Source organism: Aptenodytes forsteri, unplaced genomic scaffold (genome assembly GCF_000699145.1).
Source record: "Aptenodytes forsteri isolate BGI_AS27 unplaced genomic scaffold, ASM69914v1 Scaffold183, whole genome shotgun sequence".
Classification (NCBI taxonomy): domain Eukaryota; kingdom Metazoa; phylum Chordata; class Aves; order Sphenisciformes; family Spheniscidae; genus Aptenodytes; species Aptenodytes forsteri.
Window position 1 is genome coordinate 3,041,726 of NW_008795918.1, and position 23,618 is coordinate 3,065,343.

Consider the following 23,618-nt stretch of genomic DNA (forward strand, 5'->3'; position numbering starts at 1 on the left):
AGCCGCCTGGCAAACGGAGCTGCCGGTGTTCCGCGGTGCCCTCGCGGTCTCCCGTCCTACCGCCAGGGAGGGGCCGGCGGGAGGAGCTCGGAGTTGCTGGAGGCTGCTCAGTGAGGAGCTGCTGCAGCCCAGATCTTGTCTTGAGGATCTGGGCTCCCCAGCCCTGTTACTTGCAGTTGCTTGTGTGTTTCTATTTCAGCCAGTCGAAAAACTAAAACTTCACGGTCGCTTGCTTTACTCCCTGAATCCTTTTCCCCTCTTTTATTCCGGAAATAGCTGTGCAAATACATAATGCTTCTATTTTCCTCTGGATTTGTTTTAATCTTTTAGACATGCTCCGTTTATCTACAGTACTCCGTCAGATAAGGCCTGTGTCCAGAGCACTCGCCCCCCATCTAACACGAGCATATGCAAAAGATGTTAAGTTTGGAGCAGATGCTAGAGCTCTTATGCTTCAAGGAGTAGATCTTCTAGCAGATGCTGTAGCTGTCACCATGGGGCCAAAGGTAATGGAAGATTTTGTGTTTATTTTATGTTAACACTTTGACCTGGTTGACAACACCGTAGTAGAAAACAGTTGTTAGTTTTCCTGCGGTAGAGCTGCATGATTGCCGTCTGCAGATCTGTAACACAAAGGTGTAGGGGTATGGACAGACTACTGCACGCAGCCATATTCTCATTTTTGTCACCTGAACCATGACAATAGCGCATGTGCTTTTCATAGTAACAAAGTAAAATGAATTGGATCACTGTGAAAGGTGCGGTATATTTGTTTAAACAGTTTGAAGGTTAAGGGGATGTGCATAATAGGTTACCATGGCTCAATTGATAGTCTGCAACAATGCAGTAGGTAATTTAACTATCTATATCGTGAGGTGGGTTAATTAGTATGTGGGTTTGTTGCGGTTTTTGTGGGGGTGTGTTTACAAATTACAGTTTTGTATCACTTTACCTTTTAGTATTAACAAGGTGAAAGAGACATTGAAAGCGTAATGTTGAGTGTTCAGTTGGCTGGTAAATGTTATGAGCTTAAGTGAAATTCGGTGGCAGTGGCATTCATTTATGCTGTTTATAGGACAGAATATAGTGTCTGGTTCCCTATAAGTTGTACATCTTTTGGAAAACTAGCTACTGTATTCTGCACAGTCATGCAATGTCCGGTAAGGCTTGAAATGAGATTCCTTTTTAAGGAAGAGATACTGATTTTCTTTGGGCTTATAGGAATGTCTGTTCCATGTAATAACAGCATATGCGTGGTAGTTCTTCTCAAGGCTGCTTGGCCTCTGTAAAATTCATTCATGTATTTCTTGAACAGTTTTGGTGCTCTATTAGCTTTATTCAAAGGCAAAAATGCTATAAGCTGAGCAGATGAAGGTTAAGGAACAGTGATGTCAGCAAGCTGTGGCTGTTTTCCATAAAGGAACAAAGTTTAAGTGTAGTCAGTTAATTTAACTCTTGGTTTTTTGGATCAGGCTACTTTGTGAATGCCTAAGCATAGTTCTAATGCACTGGTTAAAGGGCAGTTCCTGATGCAACTTGCTGTAACTTTGTGGGGTTTTGTTCCAGTGTTCTCCCTTTATCTGCCGTTCTCCATGCATTTGTAGAAATTTAGGGATTGTACCGTAATGCCTGTTTCTGCTTCCAGTATTTTTAAAAAATACAGTATCACTCTGGTGAGGAAACTTCCCTTTGTCACTGTTCTATATTTAAAGAAATGTGGTTTGCAGTCTCATGCAATCTTTTGATATTGCTGCCAACATGTTGATTACTTTGTCAGAACTACTTTATGCGGGTGCTTGGATTCCTGGTATGCAGGACCATTCAAAATGCATGTGTATTTACTGGTGGTGTTCCTTTTTTCAGAAACACAGATAAGTGTTAAATATAAGTCCTTTAATGTGATTGGATATAAGTAGATTTTGTTGGGCTGCTCTCCTTATAGCTACCAAACAAACATTTGGAATAAGACCATGTCAAAATGGAGAATAAAATTAAGCAAAACAAGGAAGAGACTACATGAAGAACTTATCAGTAGCAGGATCCTCCAGAGTTTTCTTACTCTTGAACCACTTTTAGATTTAGGAGAAGTGCAAGTCAAACGAAATAGCAGTAAGAAGTCAGGCTATGCGTTATTTTGGCATAATTGTTTTATAGCACAGAGTTAGAATTATGTAAATTCTTTCACAAGTTCAACATCAGCAACTGAAGTTTAACATTTCTTTTGCAGCTTCTAGGGCTAGTTGTACTTCAGAAGCAGTATGGCCTCGTGTATGGCAGGAATCCAAAGTTAGTTATATCATTGAGGCCGATGTGAGTGGGCTCTGTGCAAGCGAGGAACACAGTGCACCATAGCGGTAGCATGCTGTATGGGAGTCCTTAGCTAGCTTGCTTGGCACATGATCCAGACTCTGGTTGGAGCTGAAGCCTCACTGGCCTTTGATCAGCTACGGCAGTGTCTCGGCAGGAGCCAAAGTGGTCAGCTCCGAGCTGGACCTGACAGGCCAGATGAGGGGACTTGTGCAAGGTCAGCCAGGAGTGACAGTGGTGAGGTGGGGCAGTTGCTCTCTCTTCCCCTCTTCCAACAGCTCCAGCTGTCAGGATAGCTGAAGAGTTTCAGGGCAGCAGTGGACCAGAGGTGGCTTCTTGCATTTCTGCTGCTTCCAGCTAAAACTGGAACATGATTGATTGGGGCAGCCATTAAAGCTATTGAATTCATCTGGGAACAAGCAGTCCTCTTGTGCAGGTGCATCTGCCCTGTGTTCCCTGTACAGTCCATAGTTTCCCATATTAACTGTGTCTGTATATGTTGCATAGGATAGTCCAGTTTTTTAGTTGAACACAAGTGAGGGCTGAGAGAAGAAAGGCTTGTTAACTTGCAATGTTTGAGAAATTATTGCGACACATTAAAACAAGTTTGTTAAGTATTCTCAGTTCTCTTTGCTAATCACTAATAAGGTTTGCAAGTGCGCTCCCCCCCCTCGCCCCCCCCGGGAATGTGCAATGAATTGAGCTTTGTATTACTATTTTTCAATCACATAGACTTTTTATTGTGATTTGATGGAAATTTTGCAAATTTAGTTCATTATGTTGCTATATTTTAATTTTAGGGGAAAACATCAGTGCTAGAGGAAATCTCTTCAATTCTTTTCCTCTGTAAGGGTAGTCTTAGTTGCAGGCTTCTGAGTCTGTGGTATTAAGCATTGTGGCTGGGGAATGAAGCCTCATTCTGTGAAAGTATAAAACCTTTGAGCCATTTTTCCAGTTTTGCAGAACCTTGGTAATGTGTGTGCTTGAAAAAAGTCCCAGCTGAAAGCTCTGTGCGAGGTGATGTTTCTGTTCAGCTGTGGCTGTGCAAAAGGATCTTTGTCTTCAGTTGAACTCTTAGAGTAACATGCTGTGGCTTATGTGGCTTTGATTTAATATTTGTTCTTTGTCACCCTAGGGAAGAACAGTTATTATTGAACAAAGCTGGGGAAGTCCCAAAGTGACAAAAGACGGTGTGACAGTAGCAAAGGCAATTGACTTAAAAGACAAATACAAAAATATTGGAGCCAGGTTAGTTCAAGATGTTGCCAACAATACAAATGAAGAAGCAGGAGATGGTACCACTACTGCAACGGTACTTGCACGTGCTATTGCCAAGGAAGGCTTTGAGAAGATCAGCAAAGGAGCTAATCCAGTAGAAATCAGGAGGGGTAACTTTTTTCCCTTGTTTTTAATGTTTAATCGTTGTCTTTTTACTTTTCATATCCCAAATTTGACTGGCTTCCTGAATAAGTTGCCTTCTTTTTGAAGAGCTACATAAAGCTTTATATGAAGAGCAATGTGTAGAGAATCCACTTGTTTCTGTTACGTTACTTGCTCTGAACAAGTCTTCATTCTTCTGATAATTTTACTATTTTATATGCAGTTAACTTGTTTAATTTGTCATAGGTAAACTCCATTTAAAGCCATTTCTGCATTTAATTAATTTCTGATAAGTATATAAATTTATTGGTGCCATGTAAATAAATTCGCCATAAATGTTGATCATGACAGAAAGTATGTCACACCAATTCCAAAAAATTATCGCTAGGTATACAAGTGACAATATGAACTAGAACTGCTGGTCACTTGTTTTTGAACATGCAAACTTGGTGCATTTTTGCAGTGTGGACTTTGGTTTGAAACTTAACCTGTTTTGGGGGGCGGGGGGCACGTTGTGCTGTATACCTTGTTTTGCTCACTCACAAGTAATTCTGTTCATCTTTAGGGGTGATGCTTGCAGTTGATGCTATCATAGCTGAACTGAAGAAGCTGTCTAAACCTGTTACAACTCCAGAAGAAATTGCACAGGTAAAAAAAAAAAAATTAAAGCAACTTTACATAGCTATTCTTCAGAAGAAGTTTTGTGAAGTCAGGTTTAATGGATCTAGGTTGTGGGTATGTGACACGAGAGTGTTTTTCTTTGTATATAAAGATTCAGAGTATGTTTCATTGAATGATCTTCATGGTAATGCTTTCATTTTCTTGAGTTATTGAAAATTCCCAGTATTCTGCCTTCAACTACACTGCTAGAAGTTAGTTCAGAAGTAGGTAGTTTTTCTCATCTTGCATTCCAAAATGCGGTCTTAAAACATAAATTTGTGTATTTGGGAAGAATTGGCGAGAGCAAAGATGTGTTTGTGGATGGGAGGTGATGGCAGACTTCTGGGAGTGTTGTGGATCTGCTGTGGGAGGTTCAGGTTGAGGTGGATGCCCAGCTGGGTCTCGGGCACCAGCTGTGTTGGCCTTCATGGCGTATTTCTCCCCATGGCCGCAGATTCAGATGGCCTGTGTGTGCTGCATGAGCACAGTGCACGGGATCTGGCCCTGTGCTTGAGCTGCCCAAGAGCTGTTAGCCCTTCCAATGGAGTTCTTGGATCCTGGTGTGGGTGTGCTACAGTCAGCTGCCCCGTCTTGTCAGGAAACATGAGGATTGAAGATGGTTATTCTGATTTTCTTTATAGCAAGGAAACAAATCACTTGTATTGTGAAATGAGGTTAAATGGCTTACTGTTTTAGGTTGCCACAATATCTGCAAATGGAGATCAGGAAATTGGCAATATAATCTCTGATGCGATGAAAAAAGTTGGACGAAAGGGTGTAATCACTGTCAAGGTAAGAACTGGCCAGCATATGGACTAAGTGGAAAGTGACTGTCTCTTCTCCAGTTAGGGCTGGCTTTTGTGGCATGTGATGTAGCTGCTGCTGCTCACATACGGTATCCCACCATAATTCCTTAGCTCCGTTATATCAGGGTTTGATTGCTGTTCCCTCTTATAATCCTTTTATTTTGAAGAGAGAAGCACATAACACTGACGTGTGGCGCAGAGCCTTTCATTCTGTTGTGCGTAGTATGCTAAAAATATACTTGTGCTTTTGGTAGTAAATAAGGGATCTTTAATGTGACTTTCTTGCATCTAAACAGGATGGAAAAACTCTAAACGATGAATTGGAAATCATTGAGGGTATGAAATTTGACAGAGGCTACATCTCTCCATATTTTATTAATACAACCAAAGGTGAGTTAACAATGACACGTCAAATACCTTACAATGGCTCTTGTAAGTTAGAAATAATGGTACCTGTTACAAAGACTTCACAATCTGTTATACTAGGTACCATGGCAATACGACAGCGGCGTCCTTCCCCATCAGAAGCTTTAAACTCTTGGTAAAAACTTGTAGTCTGTGGGGTGGTTTTTCTTCTCTGCTAAGTGTGGACAGCGTCCATGTTAACATCAAGCTGGCCCTGCAACACTCCAGAACAATGTAGAATTGACAGTGGAGTCTTGGAGAAAACACTTTGTGTCTCTTTTTTTTTAATGCTGTTGAAATGTGCAACAGTTGCTCCACAGTAGCTCCTTAAGTTTAAGAGAATGCTTGATATGTTTTTGTAATCGGATTGCTCAGTTGATGCATGTTGTTTCTGCAGGGCAGAAATGTGAATTCCAGGACGCTTATGTTTTAATCAGTGAAAAGAAAATTTCTAGTGTACAGTCCATAGTTCCAGCTCTTGAAATTGCCAATGCTCACCGCAAACCTTTGGTCATTATTGCTGAAGATGTTGATGGAGAAGCCCTCAGCACTCTGGTCTTGAACAGGTGAGGCTTAAAATCCGTATGTTTAGACAAATACTGCTTTTTTTTTTTAATCCCTTTAAAGGAATGCATACAAAAGTGTGAAGTGTGTATTGCTACAGTGTAGAACTGTTGTCTGTGCTCTTACAGTACCCAGTACCGAGCAGCTTTTGTACACAGCCATGCATACAAAAGTGTGTATTTGAATTTGCTACAGTGTAGAACTGTTGTCTGTGCTCTTACAGTACCGAAGAAACAGCAGCTTTTGTACACAGCCATGCTTCACATCAGTTCGGACACAATTTCAGCTGTTACCTAACTACCTCTGAGCAAAACCAGCTCAGTTCATTAAGATCTCTGTTTGCTTGATTGTTAGAGCTGTACTGAAATAATTGCTCTCTGAATTCTTCTCTTCAGACTGAAGGTTGGTCTTCAGGTGGTTGCTGTAAAAGCACCAGGTTTTGGTGACAACAGGAAAAACCAGCTTAAGGATATGGCAATTGCTACTGGTGGTGCTGTAAGTAATGATGTTTTAATTGGCTTTTTGCTCTAAGAAATGTTAATGGTATTTAAGGAGGAAAAGAACGTGTATTTTTAGGTCCATGGCTTGTATTTGCTGTGTTGCAGGCTGCGTCCTGTTCTTTCACAAATGTAACTAACTCTTAATGTTTGAATCTTCATATCTTTTTTAAATGCAGGTCTTGATCATTGCTGTGTAATATGGGCCTGACCAACCATGAGTAACATGTCCTTTTAACTGACTGACGTTACACACAATTTTCTTGCAGCATTTAGGTTGTCAAGGGGAAGCAGGAATATCAAGGAAATTTCTTAGAGATAGCAAAGCTTTCTTGCCGCCTTGCAAAACCGTCTCATAATTGCCCAGACTTGAGTATGGCAAATATAATTCTTTTAAATATTTGGAATAGACTGGGTAATCTTCCTTTATACTCAACTTCTCAAATAGTTGATGTGCTGATTAGTGTCCCTTTATGCTGCTTTTTTTACATGCTTCAAAATCATAGCATGGTACTGGGATCCAGAGGTGGTTCTTGAAATGAAACTTAGCATTTAAGCGAACTGGAGCACAAAGTGACAAACCCAGCGAACTCTGTTCTAAAGTCAATTTAGTGCCAATATTCATAACTTCGCGAAATAGCAGGAGGACTCTGTAACACAACTCTACTTTCCAGGCACTTTGAATCAGTGAGTTACATTAGTCTGTCATGAATGAGAAGGCAGCAGCTCCCTATTCCGTGAGGTACCTGCATGCCTGGACTCTGTTAGGAGAAGGGAAGAGTTTCGTTCAACTTGGCTGCAGTAGTGTGATTGTTTTGCGCTGTTAGCCTGCTGTATGTGTTCGCGTGTCTACAAATGAAAAACTCATGTATGGAGAAGCTGTGAATTCCAACTTTTTGCGTAATTTGTTTCAGGTGTTTGGAGAAGAGGGTCTGAGCCTAAATGTGGAAGATATTCAGCCTCATGACTTTGGTAAAGTTGGAGAGGTCATTGTGACAAAAGATGACACTATGCTTCTGAAGGGGAAGGGTGAAAAGGCTCAAATTGAAAAACGTATTCAAGAAATTATTGAACAGCTAGAAGTTACCACAAGTGACTATGAAAAAGAGAAACTGAATGAGCGATTGGCCAAACTCTCTGACGGAGTAGCTGTATTGAAGGTGAGAAGTCAACCTTCTCCGGAAAAGGGCGGTATCAGTCCTTTATTGCTAATCTGAGATACTACTGCGTGGTTGTCTCAGAATCTTAGCAGTCAATTTGGATAAGGAATTTGGCTTACTACAGTGCTACACCTTGGTATTAAGAACTTGATGAAATAATCAACTAAAACTGTGTGGTTAGGCTTCTCGAGTGCTAAGGTACAGAAGAACTCTGCCAGTATGGGAGACCATGGGTTTGCTTTCTGGCACTTTTCAGTTAACGACTCAAGCTGGCTGTTTAATTTTGCGGCAGCAGTTCCATAGCCAGCGGTGCTCTCCCACCCGGGCTCCTTGTGTGGACCTTGACGTGTGGCTTGCTCGTTGCAGGTTGGTGGCACAAGTGATGTTGAAGTGAATGAGAAGAAAGACAGAGTTACTGATGCCCTGAACGCGACCCGTGCTGCTGTAGAGGAAGGCATCGTTCCAGGTGGTGGCTGTGCATTGCTTCGCTGCATTCCAGCATTAGATGCTTTAGCTCCAGCCAATGAAGATCAGAAAATTGGTAAGTTATTTGAATGTGTGTGGAAGTGTTAAGAATAGACTTTTTTCTGTTCTGAGGCTTTGTAAGATAAAATACAGATTGCTTTTAGTGAGTTTTAGTTACTTGATCTTTAGAACCTCGTATCCCCTTGGTACGGCGGTCTCTGCTTTACAGTGGGAAGGAGCTTTCACTGCGTCCCTGACTTGGATATGAAAGAACCAGTAACAACAAAGCAGCAGTACCCCCTGCAAAGAATTGCAGACCGTTAAAGGAGAGTTGAGTTGACTGTTACAGCCACTGCAGACAGACGTAAAATCTAGAATGCTTAAGAGATTGTGTGGCAAATCAAATGGAAAAATGCTTTGTGCCATGTAACAATAATAATGCTCCTTACTAACTTTTGCAGAATTAAAACCAAAATGCACATGAATATCCCGCAATGACTTCATTTGTTGACAGACGTCAAGTAGCAGAGAACATTTTTCCCTGGAACTGATAAAAACAGCTTATGCTCTTGCTCAGAGGGCGCGCTCTGTATTGATCTCCAGCACACGAAGGCATGCCTTGGCAAGAGGAGCGGCGTATGCGATACGTAATTCTAAACATCTTTTTCTTACAGGCATTGAAATAATAAAGAGAACACTGAAAATCCCAGCAATGACTATTGCAAAGAATGCAGGCGTTGAAGGATCATTAATAGTGGAAAAAATTCTGCAGAGTCCATCAGAAGTTGGCTACGATGCAATGCTTGGGGACTTCGTAAATATGGTAGAAAAAGGAATCATAGACCCAACGAAGGTAACCTAAAATAGTCTTAATTCTCAGCTTTCCTTCCTCCCAGCTCACATGATAGTCAGCAGGTATTAAGTTATTTCTCTCCTATTTTTAGGTTGTGAGAACTGCTCTGATGGATGCTGCAGGTGTTGCGTCTCTCTTATCAACAGCAGAAGCAGTGGTGACCGAAATTCCTAAAGAAGAAAGGGAGCCGGCAATGGGAGGAATGGGTGGGATGGGTGGAGGAATGGGAGGCGGCATGTTCTGATTCCTGGGAATAGGGATGCATCGTGAGCTGTGCTGTGTAAGACTGACAGTTCTGACTTTGAAAACTTCAGATGTCGGTGCGAGAGGGTGGATAGTGACTGACGTGAGGCTGGTGTTTAAAAGAATCACTGTAACCATCAGTTACTGGATTTCATTTAACACACGTGTAATTGTTTACAGTCATTGTCCATGCCTACAGATAATTTATTTTGTATTTTTTGAATAAAGACATTTGTACATTCCTGATAACCGGGTGCAAGATCCATCTACCAAGGTCCTGATTTAAACTTAATTAAAGGCACTTGATATTCTGTTTCAGAATTTATTGGTGCTTGCCAGTACTAGGAAGAACTTGGAAGCCACTGTGCGTGAGACTAGACAATTGTGTACAAAGTAGGCAAATATACAGTTATGTGACCTTTATGTAATAAAACAAACTGCTCAAAAGTTATAAAATGTATCACCTTATTCACCTGTGCACAAAGCCTGCTGCTTCTAAGATTTACTAGAAACCTGACACTTGGGCTTGGAAATGACAGGCCCTTTACCTCCAGGAAGCATTCCTTTGTCTAGAATGTTTCTCAGAAATACAAGTGACGACTTTAATTTTGGTAAGAAATATCTCGGCTGAACTGACACTGCAGTTCCTTGAAATATTAAACAATGCTATGAAAAGAAGGCACGTGCATTGGCTTTATGTCTATACCGCTTGTTTCACGTGCTGGAACACATGAAAAGGCCCAGTGCACCTTTCACAGTACTGGGGGAGGGAAAGTGCCCTGAGGGTAGGAAACGGGTACCTTTGCTAAGAAAGGGTTGTGGGTTTTCTTAATGTTCCTCTTGCTCAGGCATAGTATGTGGTTACCTCCTTGCCCTGAGACTTCCACCCTTGTCTTCCAGCTTTCTGGTAGTGGGCTCCAGGATTTAGTTTGAATTATTTTGCACTAGATGCTTCTTTACCCTTAAAAATGACAGCTTGCTTTGCCACCTACTGTGTTCTTTGACCTGATGCAGCTAATGACATTGATGTGCAGTCTTTTCTGCTTTCCAGACTTCAAAACAATGGTGTTCCCAAACTTGTGTATGTTTGTCTCTGATTGTCTCAACAAACAAAAGTGCTCTAAAACAGACCTCTTAATCCAGCTGTGACTTTCCCCAGCTTCCTACCTTTAATAAGAACTGTCCTTCACAGATAGGATGTGTGACATTTCAATTGCTCTTTCTGGTAAAAGTATCTAAATGGTCTGAAACTGCTTCAAGGTTGTCTTTGTCCTGAAACAGACCTTCCTATGTTATTTAATACACTACCGTGTCCGTAACCCACATGGTTAGTACAGTTTGGAGAAAGGACCAGCTTCAACACCTGACCCAAAAAATTTACCTCATTTCAGTAAGGAAATTTGGTAATGCAAGGTAGCACCTATTCACTTACATTTCTTCAGAGACTGGATAGAGGATATTAATGTAAGGACTAGAACTACTGAAAAAGAATAATCAAGATGGCTGGTACCATCATAATGGACTGATAAATAAATGGTAGCACAGTACTGAAAAAAAACCCTAGAAACTAAGGTTTAGGTCTCTATTGTATGTTTTTTAATGACAACTGGCCTTGAGTGTGCTCGTCTGCAGCAAGTGGAGGGCACCTGGTTCCCTCCTTCCAGGGAGGACAGCACTGTGGTACAGAATGTCCTGCATCCGTGCCCTAGTTCTCAAAGAGGTAACATTTACTGACTTGGTTTAAAGCTGTGTTGGAACTGGGAGCTGTTTGCATTAGGTGAGGTCTGTCTACCCTAACCGAAGTGCAATGTGTAACAGTGACAGAGCAGCAGGTAGGCAAGTTCAGCCTGCCAAACATACTGCAAACTCACCAGTGTCTGGAGCCCAGACAGCAGAGAACCACCGGCCATAGCCGAAACTGCTGCACTCAAATTGTAGTACTCCTTACATTGCGTGTACCCCTTACGTTTAATTCCTGAAAAGTCAAGAGTGTTCAGGCTGTGTTGTTTTTTCTATTGCAGTTGCTGGTCAGAACTCAACAGCAGCTGGAGACTCCTGACTTGCCCTTGTCATTCATTTGGATTAAAAGCACCTGCTAGTCAATGCTTGACAAACTGTTCCATGCTCCCCAAAGCTAGAATGTCAGTTTCCCTTGGCTTGGCCAGAGTTGGCCGAGTTGATGCTGTTAAGTTACATTTACACTACTAATAACTTAAACTTGAGTTAATATGTGACAATGCTGAAAAAAAACCCAAAAACTTAGGCTTGGATAAGGCAGAACTTGCACTGTGACTACACAAACCATTTGGCAAGTTAATAAACGGCAGCCTGAGATACTTGTGTTACAGTAGCTGCCAACTGTCTGTTACTGATAACACTTTTTTAAGTTGCACTTGATGGCAGCTTGAACATTCTATATACATCTGGCTGAACAGGTGTGTTTCATGCAGCATAAAATCACACAAAGCTCAGATACGAACTAGATGCCCCAAAGGAGGAGCATGGCACCTCTTGTACAAAAGAAGCGTACAAACAAGTTTATAATAGAGGCTGTTACAATTTTCCCTTTTATGTGTGATGAACTTCATGAAGCATTAGCTCCCGAGGTATGCTTGTTTCTGGGCCGTGGAGTTTGGATGCTCTTCTTTCAAAGGCAGCTACCATCTGCTTTACCACTTCATCAAAAAATAGCGTAGCGAGTTTTGAGTGTAGAAAGGAACGAAATTCAAAAGAAACCTGTTTAAGAAAATACAGAAGAGTTGTTTTCCCTCTATTATTGTGGTAAAATGCTGTTACAAACGGACAACTTCATTAAAGAATCTCCAGTTAGTCTGGAAGTAAGCCGTGGGAGAAAGAACAGTTAAAACTGAACTAGGGGTGAGTGTGTCTGAAGAAAAGCCTTATTCCTTGGTTAGAGGACTCTCTGCCTGGGCTTTGCCATTAGAAGAATAATTTTGTTCAGTTCCCTGAAGTAATCATTTCCATTTATCTAAACTAACTGTATTTTACTTAATAAATGATGCATCACAAAACATAAGTAAAAGATTTGGGGTAATGAAAAGCTACTGAATTCACACTTGGGGGCACAAGTCTAAAGAAAATCCTGCATGGCAAGACAGCAGACTTACAGGTAAGCTGGAGCAAACCCAAGAGGCATTTAAAAGCAGCTCGAAATAGTTACCTATTAAATACCAACATTCTGAATCAGTCCTTCCATCTTGGTAGCTGTAGTTATGGTATGTTCAAACAAGAGCAATTTACTGACCAAAGCTACAAATTTGCTTTTGTGTGCCATACCTCCCGCCCGAACACCTCCCGCTCCCGACCTTCGCCGTCCTGACACCGGCAGCCAGTGTCAGAGCACAGACATACTGGTGAAGTCCTCTGTACCAAGCCCTCGGGCCTCCTACTGCAGTGCTCAGAACTTAACGTCTACATTTTCTTTTAGCTACTGAAGCTTACAGTTAAACTGAAGCTACTGTAATAGTTAACAGTTATGGCAAGGGCACAGGGAGTCAGGGAGTCCGCTTTCTTCAACCTCAAAAGAAACAGTCACTTTTATGTTAAATAGCCTTCAATTACGCTTTTGTGCTGTGCTGGCCTTCGGTCTAGTTAAACAACATTCCCCTAAGGCCATGGAATCACATTGTTTTGGAATACACAGTTTCCCAAAATGATTACAGAATTTTCAGGAAAAGAAACAGGTTGCTCTTCTGCGATTTTATCACTCCTGCTACAGCATGTGTTTTGGATTGAGATTTAAGTATTTTTGTCATTCCTGAGAAATCAGCAGATTAAATGCCAAATACAGCTTCTCTCAAGTTGCTTATGCGTAATGCGAAACAGTAGCACAGAAGGAATTAAACTACTTGGACTGTAAGCCAGGTGTAGCTTCATTTTCATTTGCTTGACCTCAAGCATCAGTAACATTAATGTGCCTTTTGAAAGTCTGAGAGTTGTCATGTAGAGCATGTAGAGTTCTGCAGAGCAGGGATAATGAGTTTCGCATCATGTTCAGTAACTATGTAAAAACTTGAGGTACGGTACACATTTACAAAGTTTGCAGATGGTAAAAATGGTGTTGTGCTTCAATCTATATACCAAATCATTTAAGAACTGAAACCAAACTAGAACAGTTCCCAGCTGTATGTATATGTCTCCTGGCATCAGGCTGGCAAAACAGTGATGCAGTAGCTTGTGGGAACCAGCATAACTCAAAACTCAAATTACATTTTCTAAAGCAAATGAGCATTTTTGAAATCAAAGTTTTCTCTCCGAAGTATTTGTAATTGCACAGTATGTTTTGAGAAGTTTGTTGTGAAATGCTTATCATCGCTATCTGCACAGGCCCAGAGGCAAGTAACACAGCAGGTGAGTAACTAGCAAGGGTTAGAGTCCGTAAGGACTTGCCTTTGTGAGGCAACCCCCTGCTCAGCTGGCTACATTTGCCTCTGCTACCTCAAAATGGGGTAAGCAATAAGAATTATCAATAGCGTTTCCCCAAGAAAGTGAAAATGTCCATTTTAAGTCCAGTTTTGACTCCCATTAACTGAAGTTCTTGACCTGAAATGTCAAAAGGTGGCTTTGGTATGGGGCAGAGGGGGGAGTTTTCCTCACAAACTCAGTATTTAGATTACAGGGTTTAATCATAAATCAACTGATTTATGGCTTGGGTTAAAAGCTAGCTTATGTACTGGTCAGTAGCAAGAACTGGCACTTATTTGCCTGGAGAAATTCAAATCCCACAAGCAAATAACATGCAAACATCACTGGCAAATCCCACGAGAAATGTATTTTTGTGAGTACCTATAGATTCCTTTTTACTGCTGAACTGTATGAAGTGCAAAACAGCAATAAGTTGAAAGTTATTAACCCAAGGAGATTAATGTGCTAGTATACAAATACTCCAAAAGCTCTTTTTCCTATTTACAGAAGACAATTTTTAAAGCAGAGTATCCCAGTAGATGGCAGCAAGATCAACCCATTTCTATGTACTTTTGTAGCCTGTTCTGAACCCCAGCTTAGCTAGGTGCTCAATGCAACACTTACTCTTAACACTATAAAATGTAAGAAAAAAATGTGATGAGAGACTAAATAGACAAAATGAAAAAGCGATAACTTGAGTGGAAAACAACTTGCCTAGGAGTAACAGGCTAAATCAGACACTGGATTTAAAGAGCGATAGTCTCGAGCTGCAGTGACATCCCATCATAGAGTAGAAAGACAGCAAAAATCTATTATACCTGTATTATAGAAGGAAGGAGTAAGTCTTAAAATACTTGAAAGAATAAAATTGGAAGCCAGAAAATTGACCAAACTACAGGCCAAACAGGACAGATGGGAGAATACCTACTTTCTGGTACCCAGAACACTTAGGTTGTAGAGAAATTAAAGGAAATAGCAAAGTATGTTTAGTATTTCTTCCTCTGCAGTTGACTGTCTAAAAACTTCAGCATGTTTAGAATTGTACGGTGAGACATATGGTGAGAGATACCAATCCCTAGACTGTTTCATGACAGGCAGACACCTCACAGAAGACTGCTGACTCTGAAGGACGCTGCAGTGGTTTCCATGTGGTAAAGTCTGCAAAAAAATTTTTTCTTTATAGTAGTGACTAAAACTAACTTGTTTTCCATGCGTATATGTTTAAAAAAAAATAGTACCAGCCACTAAAAAAACCAAAACAAACCACCAAAAACCACAGCTGAAGATACTGTTTCTATGCCTTGTTCCAAGCGTGTGGAAGTCTTAATAGCAATACATACTGAAAAATCCAATGTGCATGTCCTTGGATAACCAGGGATACCTGGGCTGAAACGCCACACTGTTTCCAAGTGATTAAATAGTTTTCCGTCAGTGCAGGATGCCTAAAAGAAAGTTTAAAACAGCTACAATTAGGCTTTTACAGATGTATTTGTACAGGCAAATTGGCATTACTGAAGTTTGCATTTGCATTTTGTTAAACAGTGAAGGTCATGGCATAGTTAAAACTATTCTTATAGTGCAGCCAGTATAAGATCCTATTTGCACAGTATCATTTACAGCAAAGTAACTGAATCCCTTTTAAGGGAGAGGAAATATTTTTGAGTTGAGAGTCATAAAACAGATCTCTAGCAGGATGCATAGAACACCAAAATAATGCTAATGCTATATACTAGAATTTTGAACAACACTGTTTTAAGCAAAGGATATGGATATTTACTGGTTTGGGGTTTTGGGTTTTTTTTCATTGCATGTATAGAATGTTTTATGTACCGATATACAGACTGATAGTCTTGGGCTATAGGCATGCTTAGCACCAAAACAAACCTGACTGAAGACAAACTCCAAACATCTTCTGTCACAAGATACTATTGTCATCAGGAGCTACCATGAAGTCAGTAAGACTATACACTCAAGTTCATAATCAGCTCATACATTGGCTTTTAGTTACCAGCAAGCCGTATTGAGCTAACATTTCAGGAGTGCTTGCATACAATCCTACTTTAAAACAATAAAAGTATTTGCAGTAGTTGTCTTCATAGTTTTCATGACAATAAGGTCCTTATTTTCACTCATTTTGCTTTTAGCACATATAGCCAATTTTGTGTGGCTATATTTATAATAGAAAAAGATTGAAAGACACATACTTCAAAATCATCGAAATACATGATCTCAGTTGTCTTGGAATTTCTAGAGAGAATTTCTGGGTTTTTAACTCTTTGTTTACAGGTCTTATTGTTACCACAAGCAGCTCTGCTCCAACAAGACTACCCACGATGAATAGGTATTGCTTGTGGTTTGAAAGTCGTGGTAAGGTAAGCCATCTCAAAGACTAATCAGCAGCACAAAAATACCTACATTTTTCTGCCCAGGAATGAGATGCAGTGTCTTGATGCTTCTACAACAGAAAGGGGAGGAGTAGAGGGAAGATTAGACACAAAGAGCTGGGCTTGCTTTTCCTGCTGCTGCCAAAAGGGCAGGAAGAATAGGAAAATTGCCAGTGTGTCCCCCTTGCTCCCAACCTTATAAGTAGCAAACTTACTCCGTGCTTTCCTCTGCCGCAAGAGCTGCTACTACCAGTCTGATTTTTCCATTGCTCAAGCACTGCTGCCCTAAGCAACAAACCTGTGCTCATTTTGTCGCCCCCAGTAGCCCGCTATGCTAGACCACCATGCAAGCTGCCTTTGCCCAGAGTTATTTCTGAGGACGGTGAAGTAGTCCAAACACAGTCACTTCTCTAGAAATATTCCTACAGTTGTATGAACATAATGTAAACTTCTAGGAAAAATAATCCCAGCAGAGAAAACGCTAATAAATCTAGGAGGAGGAAATCTAAAGAAACAGTTCTCCTCACCACTTTCATGATCTTTTCTGAGACAAGAAATCCTCTTTTGAGTGAATTAGAGGTAAAAAGAGTTGGTAGGCCAGTCTGATAGCTATGTGAAAGGAAAAAGCCAGTCTTGACAGGGAAGAGCAGAAAGGGAAAGCAGTCAGCATGTAAAATGCAGATTTTCTATTGTAGCTGTTCAACTTTCTCAAGAAAGGGAGAAAGATATATTTTTTTCCAGAATCAGTAAGTACCTTGAATAAAGGCACTTTGCATATTCCCTTTCCAATTCATGTCTCCCCTGTACTTAAGAAACCCAGTTTCTGTTTTGAGCAATGTCTCTTAAGAGGAAGCCTAGAAAAGAATAGTGAAATAGGATATCCAAACAATTATCTTAAACAGCAATCAACTGTTGTAATTCCACTAGTTATTCAAAAAAATAGCCAAGATCTGCCACATGAAGGGAGAGGCAGCTTTGCTGTAAGGAATCTGTTCTGAGCTGTTCCTAACCAAAACAGATTTGAACATATAACTAGTTAGAAGATCCAGACGTCATTTAAAATTTCTCCTATGACATTTTTCTTTTAATTATTGCTCTTGAAAAGCTGAAAGGAGGAGAAATACAACTGCTTCTCTTCTGAACAAATTAATTCTAAAAAATGGACTTTAAATCCACTCTTCTATCTTCTCATCAATACACTGAATAACAAGCTCTTCAGCAGATCCTACACTTAAGTTTAAGACTTCTCAGATTAGCTAGTTAAAATTGTCAGAAGAAAAGCAATGACAGTTACCAATTTTGCTAAGGCATCAGAAGCTACAGTTGTCAAAGATAACTTTTAAGTCAGTATTAATTTTGCATTTAGAGAGGCTTGGGCAAAATTATAACAAAACCAAACAAAAATGGTGTATGTCGTGGTTTAACCCCAGCCAGCAACCAAGCACCACACAGCCGCTTGCTCACCCTTCTCCCCTGGTGGGATGAGGGAGAGAATCAGAAGGGCAAAAGTAAGAAAACTCGTGGGTTGAGGTAAGAACAGTTTAATAACTGAAATAAAATAAAATAAAAATAGTAATAAATTGTAATGAAAAGGAAAACAACAAAAGAGAGAGAGATAGGAACAAAACCCAGGAAAAACAAGCAATGCAACCACTCACCATCCACTGACCAATGTCCAGCCAGTCCCCGAGCAGCGGTCACCGCCCCCCTGCCAACTCCCCCCATTTATATACTGAGCATGATGTCACATGGTATGGAATATCCACGTCCTGGCTGTGCCCCCTCCCTGTAGCTCTTGTGCACCTCCTCGCTGGCAGAGCATGGGAAGCTGAAAAGTCCTTGACTTAGTATAAACACTGCTCAGCAACAACTAAAACGTCAGTGCGTTATCACATTATTCTCATGTTAAATCCAAAACACAGCACTATGCCAGCTATTAGGAAGAAAGTTAACTCTATCCCAGCCAAAACCAGGACGGTATACTTTCATTAATGGCTGCTAGTTTCTCCAGCAAAAGGAAATTAAAAGGCAATTCCCCCCCACCTCCTGCCATTTGGCAGCTTATGTTTTAAAAGCACATTCAAATTCTCTCCAGTTAACTTAAGTCTTTAAACAAAAGCAACACAAGTTTTGAGCCACACAAAGCACTTCCAGCATCAATTTTGTTTTGAAGCACCAGTGAATTATTTGAATTTCAACAAACAAAAGTTACGGAAAGTTACAGCTAAGAAAACAAAAAAAAAAGTTACCTTAACTAAGTGTGGTCTCACTAGGGTAACAACCGATGTATACCTCTCTACTACTGGAGGGAATCCTATTTCTAGCTGTGCTTTGCAGTACCCAGAGCGCTTCGATAATATATCTGACTTTTTACACCAAGGAACAAATAGTTTGTAATTCTCCACAACAGCAACAACTTCATACATTTCCTGCATAGAATACCTGGAAACAGAAATATGAACATTAGTTACAAAGTATCTTAACTTCAAATTCAGTATTAAAAAGTTTCAAAGATGGTATAAATGGCATGGGCAGTTTGGAAGGTGAACATACAGTCACCTGAAAACACTACTACTGTTTTTGGAAATTAAAAAGAGAAAAAAAAGTAATAAACTGGTAGAAGTCTTTGCATAAAGATGCAAAACACCACACAACATCCAGCAGTAAAGTTAGCGAACACTGAACCTGGTGTCTGCTACTTTCTGCAATATCAGGTAAATATGCATACATTTCAAATGGAAAAAACAGTTTTTCCAGCATAGCCATGTCTTCATTGAGGTAGATCTTAGACATTCCACATAAAGAATCCACACTTCATGGCTACCAAGAAAAGGTGTACCAAAACTGAAGTACTTTATTTCATAAGGTTTAAATAGAGGAGCACTACTTTCCTTATTTTAGCCCAAATAAAAAAAGCTTAATTAAAAAACACATGCAATGGAAATACCTCACAGCATCACAGAATGGATGAGGATGGAAGAGACCTCTGGAGGTCATCTTGTCCAACCCCCCTGCTCAGGCAGGGTATTGAAATCATATGAAAGAATACAATGGCAACATTTTAGTTGATTCTACTGTAACGTGGCAAAGTATTACATAGCTATGGTTTTTAATTTTTAGTTCTGACTCAGAAAAGAATTGAAGTATGCTTAATTCCATCTGTGTTTAAAATGAAGCATATGTTCAACAGTACTTAACAGTGAGTATTATTGGAAAAAGGCTCTTTTTAAGTGACTATACAAAATCTGTTGCAGTTCAAGAACTATCACATACACGAATGTTAAGCATAGTAACAAAATTATGCTAATAAACAAATAGTTCATTCTATTGTGGACCAGAAACTGTGGGCAGATCCCAGTCTCATTAAATTAACTGGCATTTTCCTACTAGCTTTAAGGCAAACAGGATTTCAAAATCTTTTTCTATGTGCCTAAGTTTCTTCATCACACAATTATTTTTCTTCTTTTGAAGAAAGAAGAAAATCTCAAGAAGTGAGAAGTACAACATAATGTAAGTGCAAACATTAACATGTATTTGGGACAGAAGGGAACCAACTGAGAGTTTTCACACCTGTTGGTTTATTCCCATTTCACCAGATGAAATTAATAGTGTATTCTTCCCTTTCAGGGTGGGTTTTGTTTTGTCATGGAATTGAAGGGTTATTTCTGTTGTTTCTTTCTATGGGGCAAGGGTTTGGGGTTCCTACATTTTTTATACTCAATTTCAGACTGGAAAAGCCTGATCTCTACAAATTCTGAAAGTCAAAACTCCTTCCTAGTCTCCAATGGGGCAGAGTCATCGGGCATGTGTCTTCAGGGATGCTCAGTCTTGGAACTTCTAGCATTTTGGATTAATCACAGCAAACACAAAATTGGTAAGCGTATAAAGTCTCTTTCCACACTTCTATACAAACCCTATAATTCTTCTTTCAGAATATTCTTTTCTTTTATTTACTAGTGGAGCAGCAATGTTGAAGAAAGTTCTTGAAAAGGTATGGCTCATTACAGGTACTTGCAAAGGAGAAATTCTGGTCATCAGAATACCACAAGAAGCCAAGTGCCTGGAACAGTGAAAATGCTTTTAGATGTGTTATCAGCAAAATAAATAACAGCACATTCAGGCGAGACAAACAATCTGTTTTATAACATTCCAGAAAACATCAGATTCAGACGGAAAAACAAAGGCTCGTAACAGTATACAAACTGTTAAAAGCACAAGGGGGACTTTTTATTTTTCCCTAGGAGAAACTAAAAATAGCCTCCAGTCACAAGAAAAGTACCTGGCAGAGTAAAATACAAAGGCCCTCATTAAACATTGGCTTCATGGCAGCCTGAGTTCGTGTACAAGCCTCATATGCACTTAATTTGCAGAACAGGCTTTCTTAATAGCAAAATCAAGGCATAGACCACAATACTTTACCCTTTTGGAATACACAAAGAAGAGAAGGTTCCACTTGGAGATACAAAGTTGAACTCTGCTATAATCCCTCTGCTGCCATCCGTCTCTTAAAAGGACAGTTTCGTTTTGAAAGTCCTTTCAGAAAGTGCATTGTTTACCCAGCTTTCAAAAGTCCCTTCAGAAAATATCATGCAAAACCTTGGACAGTGTTTTCATAAATAAAACTTAACAAATTACCTTAAAAATGCTAGTAATTCTAAGATTGCACCTCAGTGTTCTCTGTTTCTGAACATCTACACTAAAATCTAACAAATATTCATTGTGATTAATTGGTCTGTTCTGCTAAATTATTGATTTTGCCTGGATCAAGTCAGTTAAGACACAAAATGTTACCTCAAAAGCTCTGATTTTTGGCACCAGGAAGTTAAAAATGCCACTATTTGCTGTCAGTGATTCTACAAACATAAGCTAAAGAGAAACCTAGGTCTTTTACTGTCCTTTCTCTAATTAAACAATCAGGACTGTACTTCTGGATTCGCATAGTCAAAAACGGAACCAACCTTTCCCACTTGGCATTAGGGCATTAGGCTTGTTTGGTGGTTTGTTTGTTGTTTTGGTGTTTTTTAAACACAATGAACAGATAGATGCATTTTTTACTGACCACCAAAGTAGCAAATTACAGTTACTAATTTTAAACAATTAAAATTATTATTAACATGTTCTTTAAAAATCAACATAGCTTTGAATTCTAAAGAAACACAGTAATAATCCGGGACTGACCACATTAGCTTATATGGTCACTGTATTAGGAGACAGGCAAATAATAAATTGGTATTGAGTTTAGAGGAAAATAATAATCAGCAGCAGCTGATTAGAAACAATCTGTACAGACACTTCAGAAAAGAAATAAGCAACTGTGACATGAAGCAAGATGACTGACAACACAGATTGTAATCACTGCAGTTGAAAAGGAATTACTTAAGATGGGACGAAAGCATGGTGTCAAAACTAAGAAAGATTAGGTCGACTTTGAAAGTCTTTAGACAACAAGCTCTGCAAATGTTCGCAACTGTATCTCAGAGGATGTGGACATTGGTTTTTTCCCCACAGACTGGACAAGACTGTTAAGGAAAAGCATTGCTTTGACAGAAAAGCTGGAAGGGTGCCAGTAACATTGTAGCTGCCTCAACCAGATTCATAGAAAGTGTTCAAATGTTTGGACCAGACCTCATTCTGGAAAGCTAATTTAAATGACTTTCTCCATCTGGGGCTACATATAGTACACAGTCCAAACTAGTTGCCAGGTTTCTTCTCTTGGTCTGTTTTTTACTGTAATGCTATGCCAATATAGTGTTTCACACAGTTTTATCTAGACTTGTTTCAGCTACAAGGCTGAAAAACAATCTCCACAAATAATCTTTTAGCTGCTGTAAGACAATGTCCATTTCACAACTATATTGCCATTCAAGGAAGGCAAGGTTAAGAGGTTATAATGCTAACAAACATGGTGAGAATTCATCTCTCTCCTGATTTTATCTGAAGAAAAACAGATGCCACGAGAATGTGCTGGGCTCAGTCCCAGTTCAGGAAAGCATACCTCTTCAAGAAGTCATAAAAGCACAGATTTCAAGGGGCTGACACACATGTTTTTGTGAACCTGATCAAGGCCACAGGAGAAAAGCCAAGTCCATACTAGTATTCAGACACACCTGCCACCTCTGTATTTATCCTCTGACAGTAATACAACCATATCCACTCATACTGCTCTTACTGGCATCATTCAATTCCTGCCACTCGCTGCTTTCTCTCTAAACATTTGGGCACTGATCACAGCATCACCTGGCTTCCATGACCTGAAAAGGAAGCATTTACTGGTGTATGGTATACATACGTAAGTGATCTGTATTCAGTGATTATTTTTAACTGCCACAAAATTTTCTAAGCCTAAAGACTGATGTATTTTTGAAAGAAGGGATCTCAAACTCCTGACTATACAAACTGAAATTGGCGGTAAGAGCATGCCAGGGCAGTTGTGTTTACTGTTATCCCAACTGTTACTTCCATAAGTTTAATGATATCTGATGGCCATTTTATGGTCTGTGAGACATGAGTTGATCTCATTCAAATTCCTTGTCAACAGCTGTTCACATCCCAAAAAATGAGCGTTGCCAACAAGTGTCCTCATTAGCATCTCAGTCTGAATAAGCACAAAAGACTAATTTACCACCTGAGTCCTTGAAGTCTGCTACTCAGCACAGTAAGGGGTCCGCCGAGTTGACAGCAGGTACAGAATGTACACCAATGACAACTGTAAGATGTGAAAGCATACCCAGCTTCAAGGTTACAAATAATACAGCACCGTTTTGGATTCAGCTTGCACTTGCTTAAAACCAGCTGCCAAGATTCTTGCAGCTTACACTGGAAACATTTTCAAACTTTGGTTGCAACCAGTTACTTAATGAGTTTCCTTATACTGCACACCCTTTCCAGTAATTGATTTTGCCCTCAATTCAGGACTCCCGTATATTATTTGAAAAATAGCAATTTTGTTTACCAGGATTGAACTATTTTAATATTGCAAACAGAAAATAAAGATTAAACCACAAAGGATATACAGTAAGAAATGTGGTCCAAGTAGGATGACAGATTATACCACTGCAGAGTAACCATTATGTCAAATGACTGCTTGAAATTTGACATCAAGAACCAATCTCTATTCCGCCTTTTCACTGTTTTTACGAGGATGACAGAAAGAATTTGAATTTAACAAAGAAACACAGCAGCACCGCCATAACAGTAGTAACAGCTGAACCCTTTTTCCTCTTAAGATTTTCATATTACACTCTCTTGTCTGCTTGTTCTTTTTCTTCCAGTTACAAGATCAGCTCTTCTCCCAAAGCATATTTTGTTTTTCAAGTTGTTCCACCCAGCCTTACATGTGATCAGGGGATAAGGAACTTGTTGCATTATCTGAAGTGGAAAACATCTGGGCGTTTTACTCAAGTTTTTCATTTCTTTTACGGATTGCTCAAAGTTATGCAACCGCCTCAGGCAAAGAAGAGGCAAGGTTA

At 39.8% G+C, this 23,618-nt stretch overlaps 3 protein-coding genes across 3 annotated transcripts in view; 1 reads left to right on the forward strand and 2 right to left on the reverse strand.

Moving 5' to 3' along the window:
• LOC103903505 (MOB-like protein phocein) overlaps nucleotides 1-290 on the reverse strand; it is a 21,313-nt gene extending 21,023 nt beyond the window's left edge. The window contains exon 1 of the mRNA XM_009284715.1: nucleotides 171-290. Within this exon, the coding sequence (XP_009282990.1) occupies nucleotides 171-290 (120 nt within the window). The remainder of the gene's footprint in view (nucleotides 1-170) is intronic.
• A 38-nt stretch (nucleotides 291-328) lies between these two features.
• Nucleotides 329-9,583, forward strand: HSPD1 (heat shock protein family D (Hsp60) member 1). Its single transcript, XM_009284686.2, has 11 exons — nucleotides 329-506; nucleotides 3,443-3,695; nucleotides 4,253-4,335; nucleotides 5,044-5,139; nucleotides 5,450-5,543; nucleotides 5,956-6,124; nucleotides 6,518-6,617; nucleotides 7,534-7,779; nucleotides 8,146-8,320; nucleotides 8,919-9,097; nucleotides 9,189-9,583. Exons 1-11 carry the CDS (start codon nucleotides 333-335, stop codon nucleotides 9,339-9,341), a joined length of 1,722 nt encoding a protein of 573 aa, XP_009282961.1. The 5' UTR covers nucleotides 329-332; the 3' UTR covers nucleotides 9,342-9,583.
• Nucleotides 9,584-9,653: 70 nt separating this feature from the next.
• COQ10B (coenzyme Q10B) lies at nucleotides 9,654-20,212 on the reverse strand. The gene is made up of 4 exons (XM_009284688.1): nucleotides 20,063-20,212; nucleotides 18,399-18,591; nucleotides 15,106-15,207; nucleotides 9,654-12,076 (listed from the first exon to the last, which is right to left on the reverse strand). The coding sequence occupies exons 1-4, from the start codon at nucleotides 20,182-20,184 to the stop codon at nucleotides 11,909-11,911; spliced, it is 585 nt and encodes a 194-aa protein (XP_009282963.1). The 5' UTR covers nucleotides 20,185-20,212; the 3' UTR covers nucleotides 9,654-11,908.
• Between the last annotated feature and the right edge of the window lie 3,406 nt (nucleotides 20,213-23,618).